The sequence below is a fragment of the Centroberyx affinis genome, unplaced genomic scaffold, assembly GCF_046629955.1.
Source record: "Centroberyx affinis isolate AG114_WGS23_722 - 3 ecotype Tasmania unplaced genomic scaffold, CSIRO-AGI_Caff_v1 ptg005132l_1, whole genome shotgun sequence".
Lineage (NCBI taxonomy): Eukaryota > Metazoa > Chordata > Actinopteri > Beryciformes > Berycidae > Centroberyx > Centroberyx affinis.
Window position 1 is genome coordinate 103,299 of NW_027282546.1, and position 12,147 is coordinate 115,445.

General features: G+C 38.6%; 1 protein-coding gene across 1 annotated transcript in view; it reads right to left on the reverse strand.

Annotated features, from left to right (window-relative positions):
- mtr (5-methyltetrahydrofolate-homocysteine methyltransferase) overlaps window positions 1-11,315 on the reverse strand; it is a 49,741-nt gene extending 38,426 nt beyond the window's left edge. The window contains exons 1-8 of the mRNA XM_071546124.1: window positions 11,196-11,315; window positions 8,109-8,320; window positions 6,068-6,157; window positions 5,122-5,191; window positions 4,049-4,141; window positions 3,218-3,324; window positions 2,464-2,523; window positions 217-311 (exon numbers count right to left, since the gene is read on the reverse strand). Of these exons, the coding sequence (XP_071402225.1) occupies window positions 217-311; window positions 2,464-2,523; window positions 3,218-3,324; window positions 4,049-4,141; window positions 5,122-5,191; window positions 6,068-6,157; window positions 8,109-8,320; window positions 11,196-11,232 (764 nt within the window). The 5' untranslated portion in view covers window positions 11,233-11,315. The remainder of the gene's footprint in view (window positions 1-216; window positions 312-2,463; window positions 2,524-3,217; window positions 3,325-4,048; window positions 4,142-5,121; window positions 5,192-6,067; window positions 6,158-8,108; window positions 8,321-11,195) is intronic.
- Between the last annotated feature and the right edge of the window lie 832 nt (window positions 11,316-12,147).

Sequence of the window (12,147 nt, forward strand, 5' to 3'; positions counted from 1 at the left end):
GTTCCTGTCACAGTGGAACAGCCTCTAAAAAATATTTAGACCACGGGACACTAAAACCAGGATAATAACAATAACAATATCAGAAGATACTGTCTGGTCGATAGCAGTGATTTAATAAAAGGCCAACATCAGCAAACCGATAGTCAGTCTAAACCTACTACCAGCTACACCTTCATAATACTGATATAATACTATTTAACTCCTGATGTAACTCACCATAGTGGTTTAGCATGGGATACACTGATCACAAAAGCCTCCCCTGTCTGGCCGGACAGAGTGCGTCCACTCCGGTCAACTATGGTCCCTGAGATCTGAATGATGAAGGCAACAAGACGGCAAGATGAGATGAATAAATTCATTCATTCTGTATGAGGTGCATGCTGTATTCAATTTGCAACCCTTCAGATTGCAGCTCATTGATTTCAATAATTATGGTCTAGTTAGATGGTAGCAAAATGTGATACTGTATTTCCTCTAATATTGGCCCGGGCCTTTATTTACCTCAACTGCAGAGGGTACCAGGCCTTTATTGGAAGCAGGCTTATATTAGAGACAGGCCTTTATTTCTAATTCCCTCTGTTTGATAAGTATATTTGCTCATATTTTAGTACGAAGCCTCCTTGTTTTCTGATCTGCTTCTGTTGGGGTTCGTTAGGTAGCCGTTTTTTTGTTACTGCAATGCATTACCGATAATTACGGTAATCGATGACGGCACGCTCCAGAGACTTCCGCCGGCCGAGCCATCTTGTGTCATACTGCCATCTTGTGGCACTTGAACGTTACTATAAACTACAGTTACATTATATAACAGGCACCAGGAGTTTACCGGTATCCACTGTTGTTTTTTCCTTTGTTTTTTTCCCCGGCCTGTATTTGGGGCCGGCCTTTATTTGTTCGTGTCGACCACAGACCCGGACATTATCGGAGACCCGGCTTGTAATTGACTACCGGCCACTATTAGAGGAAATACGGTAGATGGTAGCAAAATATGATAAATGGTAAATTATGGGTTGGTAGAGAAGATAGGATGAAACTTTAAAAGATCCCCGGGGTGAAATTTGGTCATTGCAGCAGCAAATAGTTATAGGACACAGCAAAGAAAACACAGGATAATAATAAAAGTATAGCACCAGAGGGACAATTTATAATTATATGATCCCAAGTGTGTAGCTTATTGTTAGCAAAGTTACTGCTTCAACTTGAAAATGGTTACAGAAATCAATGGGCCCAGTGCCATAAGAGAGCTAAATATACTGTATGTAGGCAAAAATGTTTAAGTTTGAAAAGCCTGTGTGAAACACAGACTGCTGGTTAGTTAGCTAGCTCAGTGGTTCTCAACGTGGGGTCCGGGGACCACCAGGGGTCCTTGAGGGGGTTCCAGGGGGTCCCCAGCAAATTGATGAAATGTTAAACTTAAGCATTATTTCAAGTATTATTTCAAGTATTATTTCATTAGTTAACACAGTTAGAGAATGCAGAAGAATGACTACTTCACTGTTATCTCTCTATCGACAATACAGACAGTGAATTGTGGGCAAAATCATAACTAACAATAAAAATATTCTCAGATTTGGGTCTGAGAGAAAAAATCTCATCAAATGGGGGTCCATGGCCCTAAAGTGCACAAAATTAGTGGTCCTTGATGTAGAAAAGGTTGAGAATCACTGAGCTAGCTAACAAAGCCAAAAAACAACTGTTTGTTCAGGTTAACTGAGCTGAGTGACTGAACTTTTTAGGTTACTGTGACAGTTCATTGTGTCACAGTTCACTGTGTCACAGTTCACTGTGTCACAGTAACCTACATTTGGAAACAAATCTGCCTTATCAGACTATTCACTTTTACTGATGACTGTTACTGGTTACTGAATTATACCCACACCACAGCAATCTATCTCAGGCATCTCTCTTTTTCTAGCCTGGTTGTTATGTTTTTAGCCATTACTTACAGATAATTCTCCAGTGGATCTCTGATGGAAACATACATGATTGCTAGGAGATTTTGACACAACTGCAAAGCCTCTATAGCCGTCTCCACTATCCTGTATCTACATTTAGCCCTAGGGCTGAACAATTAATCGAAATTTTATCAAAATTGCAATATGGCCTGCTGCAATTTTCAAATCGCAGGAGGTGCAATATTTGTTAAAGGTGAAATGTGTCAAAATAGCATTTTAAATTAAATATTGTGGTGCTGCAGAGATGTCCTGGCCTACACATCATATTCTACAGACTTAAGAAAACATCTTTGTTTGGTACAGATCCCCGCAAAAATCACACCATAATCATTTTAATATGTTTTTCAATGAAAATGAAATGTAAAAATGATCATTCCCTCTAATATCGCAAATCATATCGCAATTGCAATAACAGTCAAAATAATCGCAATTAGATATTTTTTTTAAATCGTTCAGCCCTACTTAGCCCTTAACTGTTCCCATTAAACATCATAGATTTTATACGTACAAATATAGGTTTTGGTTCGTAGCTCTTTTCAAACAGCAGGTCGATGGCAAACAAGGCTGCCTGAAAAATGAAACAGAAGACAGTGACATGAAAACCCTGTTCATAAACACAAATGCTTTCATAACAGTTAAATGCAGATTTCCTTTGAAAAATTAAATGAAAATCCAGAAAAAACGAAAACTTAACTTTTGCTTTACTTTTAATACTGTTTCTGAAGAGGCTATCCTGGGTGAATAAAGTTCTACATGAAATAAGTATACAACATAATATGTTATATGTCATATATAACATGAGATTATATATTAAAATATACATGAAATAAGAGATAAATGTATATCAAATATTTAAGTGTATGTTAAATATACTGTATTTTAACTATTGGTAACACTGCACTGTGATGCATCATAAAAAGATTATAATCTCAGTAGAAGCAGAGATAAACTTTTCCTATGATTTAATCATCAGAAACACATAAAGTTACAATCAATTTAACATCATTTCATTGATTATACAGCTGCCCCATAAAGTATTCAACCCCCTAAATGTTTTCCACATTGTGTTTATTTATGATAATTATAATCTGAGCATGATATACTCAGATTATAATTATCATGCATTCCCAAAGTGCTCCTAATGCGCATATGATGCCTGCTTTCTGAGCACCGCTTTACCAAGCTATTTCTTTTTTAGAAAATTAAATGCATGAAATAAAGTAAATGAAATGATTAACAGATACCAATCAGACAAGGGCTACCTTGGCGTTTGCAGTGTCGAAGATGGTTTCCACCAAGAGGATGTCTGCTCCTCCGTCTAATAAGCCCCTGACCTGCTCTGAGTAGGCTTCTACTAGCTCATCAAACGCTGGGGAGGACACACACACACACACACACATTTAAATAAGTGTTATTACATACATTACAGTGTACATTTCCTGTGATGGTATGTGTTAAAAACTGGACTCTCTATTTATTTTATTCTTTTTTAATGTACAGCCTAACAAAACCCCCAAAAATATATAAATACATAAGACAATGGCTATGTTTACCTGCACATTTCTATTCCCATCTTAACCAGGGGCAAGGTGGGTATACAACAAAGGAAGCTTAACACACCCAGGGTTTCTTTGCATTAGCTAGCATGGCAATAGCATGCTATTGCAATAGCAATGGCAATACCTGGTAATTCAAGACTTTATTGCCATACACTACTATACTACACTACACATAGTGTCAATCAAAATAGTTGGTGATTAATTCAATAGTTGACAACTAATCGATTAATCGATTAATCGATTAATCGATTAATCGTTGCAGCTCTAAAGTTTAGAGAGTCACAATGTGAAATGCAGTCATTTGTGTACAATGAGTATAAAAGAGGTGACAGGACGGGGTGACAGGACGGGGTGACAGGACGGGGTGACAGGACCAGGTGACAGGACCAGGTGACAGGACCAAGGTTCATACATTGTACCTTTATCACATGCCTCTCCTATCTTCTGTGTAACATTCTGCACATTGTCTACTGTCTGACAAAGCAGAAATACTGTGACTCAATCGTTAAAAAACGAACCAAAAGATGGTCTTACTGATATTCCTGAAGTCGGGTCTGTCCACAGAGGGCGACACAGACAGGGTTTTATTGGTGGGACCCACTGCTCCAGCCACATAGCGTTTACAGCCTGGTAATAAAACAGACAGATTACTGGTTAATGTTATACACATGGGGAAATCCCCAAAGATTTAAGCTCTTCATTTCTTCAGCTACCGCTACACGTCTAAATCACACCAGCCTTCTAGAGACTACTATGGTTGTAATGTTAAAGAATGGTGGGTCTAGCCCTTGCACTCAGTACCATTGATGTTTCAGATAGTTCAACATGTTTCTGCTATTAAACTCCATTGTAGCTGCACTGGAAATATCTAGACGCGATGTCACATCATCTATGTTTTGGCCAGTTAATCATGGGAACATCTAAAATCTTATCTAAAATGATCAATTTCTCCTGTTCCTATCAAGAGAACAAACCGTTCTTGCTTTGTGTATTCCTTAAGTTTTGTTAATCACCTAAAAGAAAAATGTGGATATTATTTGCTTATTGGAAAAGTGAAGTGAAGACGGAGTCCAGAAGACAAAGATCAGGCTGACAAATTGAATGCAAAGGAGGCAGAACTGGGGCAGAGCACATACACTGTATGAAATAACAAATCGGACCATTTGGAGTCATTTATTCATATTTCCATGAGTGTAAAAGCACATGAGATGCTGAAGTACAGGTCCAATATCAAAAAGTTTAAAAAAAAAATACTGATTTGGTGGTGTTAATAAATGTGCCCAAATATTTTTAATACTAAAAGGTATGGATGTACCAATCGATGAGCAATCAATTAGAATGGGCCAATACATGTTCTACATAAAGATAATTCTACATTTGTTATTTATGCTCATGTTCCTTTTGACTGTCATTTTATTTTTTAACAGAAAACAGGCCCATCCGTTCTTTAAGGGGCCTTGCTATTTTCATTTCAGACAGAGACTTGGTCCTTTAATGTCACTGCTTTGTGAACAGCTAAATTATTGGATTCATTCACAGCTCACATATATTCATTTCTGACATTGTGTTATGGATTGCGTAGATGGATTTGAGTAGAGCCGACTGACCGGTCTGTTTGGTGACATCCCTGGCTGCCCTCCTGGCCAGCTCCGCCGATGTCCTGTTAAGACGATAAGCCTGCGCAAGAAACACAAAGAAATACACAGGAATACAGAAAAAAAAAAGTTTGTTGTTTACTCAAATACAGTTTTAAGTTTCAATTTCCTTCAAAAACCCATCAACAATTGGTTTAGTCATAAAGAAAAATAAAATAAACGTTTTAATCTTTAATCGTGTATTAATCGAGATTACAATTACGGCCACAGCGGTGTGGAAATCGTGAAAAGTCTCAAAAAATTCGGACCACTAGAGGGCGACAGAAACCGCAACAAATTTGTAAATAACACACAGCAAAGCCACTGCACTACGGAGGCCTACGAAGGACATACATCGTAAAGCACTAGGGCTGGGCGATAATTCAATATTATCGTTTATCGTTTTTCAGTGGAATCATATCGTGATGATATGAAGATATTTTGATATCGTGACACACATTTCTGCTGTCTAAATTGATGATGACAAGCAAATTTTACTTAAAAACTCTTATCTGATAAAATGAGGTATGGTAGGAATATTATTTGAATATTTCAGTTTTGTTTGACATCACACCTAACATCACGATTCGGTTCAATGAGATGAACATTCATTTGATTATTTAACGTGATTTTGCATACATGAACCATGTCGTGATATATATTGATATCGAGAAAAATCCTTATGATTATCATGATATTGATTTCAACCATATCGCCCAGCCCTATAAAGCACCTTGCATATAGGCTAATAACTTAAATAAGACCTTAACCAGAGTATGGACAAGAGCTGGGTTAATATGGTATGTAAATGCAGTCAGTGAGAAATTTTTCAGCATCTTTACAGTGGGTGTGTGGTTCATGATCAACAGGCTTCTTTAATGAGAAATGTTGCAGGTGTTAGCTGTATCATGCTTCATACCATGTGTTCCAGTCCATAGTCAGCCTGGGCAATGCTGGTGCTGCTGAATGTGTTGGTCTCTATAATGTCAGCGCCAGCTAGCAGGTACTCCTATGGACAAACACAGAGGAGTTACACTGGGTTACACACACACACACACACACACACACACACACACTTATCCTTGGCAGGTGCATTTTTTAGTTTAGCAGCCCTTGGCAGGTGAGCCAAAACAAAAAGTTAATCTGAGACACTGATACTATCACTGCTGATGGTAGTCTGGCACACAACAGACATAACCCAAAGGAAATCATCTTCCGTCTTTCACTCACCAGGTTATACTGTATAAATTCACTCAGTGCATACTGTAGGACAGTGATTCTCAACCTTTTTCATACAAGGACTCCTAATTTACTCCACATTAGGGCCACAGACCCCCATTTGATGAGATTTTGTCTCTCGGACCCAAATCTGAGAATATCTTCATTGTCAGATATGATTTTGTCCAGAATTCCATGACTATCTGTATTGTAGGTAGAGAGATAACAAAGAAACTATGACCAAAATAGTCATTTTTCTACATTCTCTAATTGTGGTAACTTCTTGTAAAAGGAAATAATGCTTAAAGTTTAACACTTCATCAGTTATGATTTTGCCCACAATTCACTGTCTGTATTGTTGATAGAGAGATAACAGTGAAGTAGTCATTCTTCTGCATTCTCTAACTGTGTTAACTAATGAAATAATACTTGAAATAATGCTTAAGTTTAACATTTCATCAATTTGCTGGGGTCCCCAGGACTCCCTCAAGGACCCCTGGTGGTCCCCGGACCCCACGTTGAAAACCACTGCTGTAGGAATTCACCGAACTAGTCACATCAGCCTAGCTACATACACACATGGCTTTCATCACTGCACAACACACACACTTCTCACTCTCTCTGTCTTTTTCCCATGGTGCAGCCGAGGGCATCACAAGGCAAATTCAGGTCAGGCATTCAGTCAGTCAGTCAGTCAGTCAGTCAGTCAGTCAGTGAGTCAGTCAGGTAACGCTTAGTGAGATGTCGCTTCGTGACATGGCCTCTAGAGGGCGTCTTTGATTAAGAGATGGCCCCGAGTCTCTTGGCAGAGGAAACAAATCTAGGCTAAATCAAGGGGGTCATTGGGCCGGAACACACCTGTACGCAGTTCCGGAGTGAATCTGACAAATGTAACTTTACTAAACCCTAGCCTACTAGTTCTTGTCCAACTTTACCTCCCTTCCTCCTCATCTCCTGCCTTTCTCTTCCTTGGGAAATACCTCAATAAACTCATCTGGAAGACTAAGCAGGGGTCTGTTTTATCTGATTTAACCAATAAGGTCTAATATGAGGGAACTTGACCTACCTTACGTTTTGAACTCTGTCACAAAATTTGCCATCAGTAACTGTTAGCTAATTATGTCTCTTAGCTAACCTTAACTAATTATTGACTGTAAGGAAGCTAGCAAAACCAGCAGAAGACTTGAAGTAACGTAGCGCTAGATTAGTCGGGGCAGAGAGACAATTTCTTCTAACTGGCAGTTTTAGTTTGTTACTCATGCTGAGTTTAGCTAACGGAGGAGAGGAGAGGAGAGGAGGAGAAGAGGAGAGAAGAGGGGAGGAGAGGAGAGGAGGAGAGGAGAGGAGAGGAGAGGAGAGGAGAGGAGAGAAGAGGAGAGGAGAGGAGAGGAGAGGAGAGGAGACAAGGAGAGGAGAAGAGGAGAGAGGAGGAGGTTATAAATTTTAGTAAGCTAAATATACCTAAGAGAAGTACCTTGTGTATTTGGTAAACATGCCTAGGTGAAGTACCTCGTGTATTTGCCTAGGTGAAGTACCTCGTGTATTTGCCTAGGTGAAGTACCTCGTGTATTTGCCTTGGTGAAGTACCTCGTGTATTTGCCTTCGTGAAGTACCTCGTGTATTTGCCTTGGTGAAGTACCTCGTGTATTTGCCTTGGTGAAGTACCTCGTGTATTTGCCTTGGTGAAGTACCTCGTGTATTTGCCTTGGTGAAGTACCTCGTGTATTTGCCTGGTGAAGTACCTTGTGTATTTGGTAAATGACATCTGGCTGTGTGATGCTGAGCATGTCGTTGTTGCCCTTCAGTGGGAGCGGGTGCTCTTTAAACTCTTCCCCCCTGAAATCTTCCTCTTCCAGGTTCCGCTGCTGGATCATAGTTCCCATGCCGCCGTCCAGGACCATGATCCTTTGCTGCAGCACCGCTCGTAACTCCGCCTCCAATGGACATCTGCATCCTGGAAAGGAAACATCATTCCTATTGCTCAAGGATGGGCAACCATTGTGGCATTTGCAGGTTTTTTTTAATTAGTTTAAATGCGACCTGGAGTTTCATTCAAAGCTGGGGCAGTCAGCTTTGGAGAAATGAGCAAGAACATGAAAGTATACAACAAGAAAATACACCATCCAAACAAGGGTCAGGCATGTGCATGTCTGTCAATTGAGGGGCAAACTTCATAAATTCCAAATCTTTCATGCAAAACACAGCTCTGTTTGCTCAATCTAGTTGTTACTAAAACATTCGTAGAAAAGAATACAATCCCAAATTTGATAAAATATAAAAAAATATCCAATAAACTTCAATACTGCCCAGGCTATATTAGGTGAGAAAAATGAATGCTCAATATTAACAGCAAAATATGTTGTGTCCCATGTTGGTTGGTTATTATAACTACTACATTTTTTTGTTTTTGTTTTTAAATAATTACACAATTTAATGCTTTGGCAATATGAGAATACCTGTCAATAAAGCAAAACTAACCCTAACCCTCTGAAGTAGCCTAGACAATAAAGGAGTTTCTTAAGGATTATGTCCACATTATCTGCATGAAACACATTAGATATATACAAATATCCATGAAATGGTAAAAAAAAACATGATTTTCTAAATATAGCCTACCACAAAAATAAGTTCATAACATCTCTCTTGATAAATTACTTGTTTTTAAGTTATTGGTGAGTTATGTTGGTTGCCCCTGTAATCCTGCCAAACCAATTTGATTTTTGACCTGATTTTTTCCAGAGATACGGACATCTGAAAATAATGCCATTTTGGACCATAACTGATCATTAATTTCTCAATAACTACTTGGAATTTAAAGTCCCAGCTCCATTTTTGCTTTTATACGTAGTTCCCATGGAATAAGTGTGTGGAAAAGTTGATACTAAGCTGTCCAAGTCAAGTTTGATAACAGTTCTTGGTGGTTTTTCTTGTTTGCCGTGGAATGGTAGTAATATACGTTTTTTAGATTTTAACTTATAAGTATTGGCAATGGAGTAGAATTATGGCATTGTGACAAGTTGACAACACAACCTCTCACATGTCTCTTCCTGAAATGTTGCCTGGTTTCTGCAGGCCAGTGGATAGGCCTATATGATACTGACTATATTGCACAACACCTGATGATACAATGGAGAGTGGGAGTCAGTCAACAACTGCAGAATAGAATAGAATAGAATAGTATACTATGGCACTATCTCAAAGTATGGTAACTAACTGATGTCAATCAGCCTGACAATGTGAACTGGAATTCTCACTCAGCCAGTGTTTGGCTGGTTGATCTGTGCAGGGTGCTTCCCTGCCTTCTGCCCAATGCATGCTGGGATAGGCTCCAGTCCCCATGTGACCTTGAATAGGAATTAGGGATGGGAGGATATAAGATTTTATCTTTTATCGTGATAAAAACACTTAAGATAATTTTATCTTGGTGAATTTCCATTATCGGGATAATCGTGAATATCCTCACATGAGCGTGAATATCCCCACGAGTGACTTGAAAAAGCTGTCCAGCTCACTAACGTACAGTCCTATTGATTTCCTGATTTAGTTTGAATTGCCATTTGCCACAAGGGGGAACAAGTTATTCATTTACTGTGCATTTACAACACATAACTAATTGAACCATGTGAATGCTTGGATATCAGGTTCTTTTTATTAATGGATTTTTTTTCTCAAATTGTGATTACCTGTTTGTTTTTCACTAAAAAGGATGTTCACAAAAAAAAGATGCAATAAAAATATTTGTTTCTTAACAAAATGTCAGGTAAAGTGATTCCAGTATGTTTTAGTGCCATTTTAGGAGTTTTAAGCATATTTTGATGATTATCGGGATGATATTGTGAATCGCAATTATTTTGGCCAGGATAATTGTGACATGAAATTTTCATATCATCCCATGCCTAATAGGAATAGTGTGAAAATGAATTAAAGTTCTAGTGTGAATTTATCAGTTGCATATGTTCATATAACCCCCATTTGCTCTATTCTTATTTAAATGCTATTCATTTTTACTGCATACTGTTAGATCATTGAAGTTTCATCTAATCGTGTCTGATAAGACACTGTACCATCAGGAAATTCCATGCACTCTAACACAATCTAATATTCTTAGTATCTGTTTTACTGCTAGAGTGTCACTGCATATTTATTCTGACTCCACTGAGTGCTACTCATATAATAAAGTGGCAGATTTTACGCTTTTATTTTGAAGGCAAAATCGCCTTATTCTCGGTCTGATTCTGATTGGCTTGACGGAATTCAACTGGCCACTAGGGATGGTCAAAGAATACAACGGAGAGTGGGAAAGATTAGAGTCAGTCAACAACTGCAACAAGTGCAGAATAGAATAGAATAGAATAGAATGGCACTATCTTAAAATAATGTGAACTGGAATTGTCACTCAGCCAGTGTTTGGCTGGTTTGGCTGGTTAACCTGGTGTGCTCAGGTTGCAATAAATTCCTATGGATAACAACTCTGTCATATTAGATATCAGTTAGAATAAATAGTCTGTCACATTAGATATTATTCAGAATACCCAGGCTAATATGTCATATTAGATACTAGTTAGTAACTTTAGACTGTCATACTGTTAGATACTAGTCAGAATATTAAATACTCTTCAGAACAACTGGCATATCTGTCATATTAAATACTAACCAGAACAGTCATAACAGTCTGTCATATTAGGTACTAATTAGTATAACTAGTCTGTCATAGGGAAACACGTGGTGGTCCCCAGTCACAACTGGACAGCAGTAAGTTAGTTTTGGAGACGGAGGGCTAGCAAGCTAAGCAGCTAACGATGCTAACGGTAGCTGTTAGCTTTATTTACCTGCTCCTGAAGAGTATTCGTGAATAGTTGGAGCCATGTTGTGAACAACCAGCCTTGAAAGCAGCCTGACGGACCGTCTGAAGTTGAAACGACTAATCTTGTAAATGCTGGGAATGTTGAACCGGCTCTTTTCCACCAGTGTCAACACTCTCAGAGTAAACAATATGACTTCCGGTTAGCGCTTTCAAAGTAAACCTCCTAAATATGATGCAACGTTTTTTGAGTATTACAAACCAACGTCAAAATAAAAGTACAAATCGGGGTGGGATCCCATTTTGCCCCCGCAACTGTACCAACCATCAGACCACATTCAAAATTGTTTAAATCAGTGTCTAACCCTAACCCATTCTAATATAGCAGTGGTTCTCAATGTGGGGTCCGGGGACCATCAGGGGTCCTTGAGGGGGTTCCAGGGGGTCCCAAGCAAATTGATGAATTGTTTAACTTCAGCATTATTTCATTTACAAGAAGTACACAATTAGAGAACACAGTTAGAGAATGTAGAAGAATGGCATCATAGATCATAGTTTCTCTGTTATCTCTCTACCTACAATACAGACAGTCATGGAATTCTGGACAAAATCATACCTAACAATAAAAATATTCTCAGATTTGGGTCAGAGAGACTAAATCTCATCAAATGGGGGTCCGTGGCTCTGATGTGGACTAAATCAGGGGTCCTTGATAGGACCCCTGGTGGTCCCCGGACCCCACGTTGAGAACCACTGGGGTAGGCTACTGCAGTTTCATATAGTAACTTTACATATTCTGCATTCATTCTTTTTGTTTCATTAAGTTCTGCAGCTGTTATTTTGCACACCGTAATAATGCTGTAACTCAGTTTTTATTCATATATTTCTACATAATATAGGTGTGAAGGTGAGTGTATTGATTCTAGTCTATAGCCCTTTAAGCATGTCTCAAAGGGTTTAACATAGAATCATATACAGTA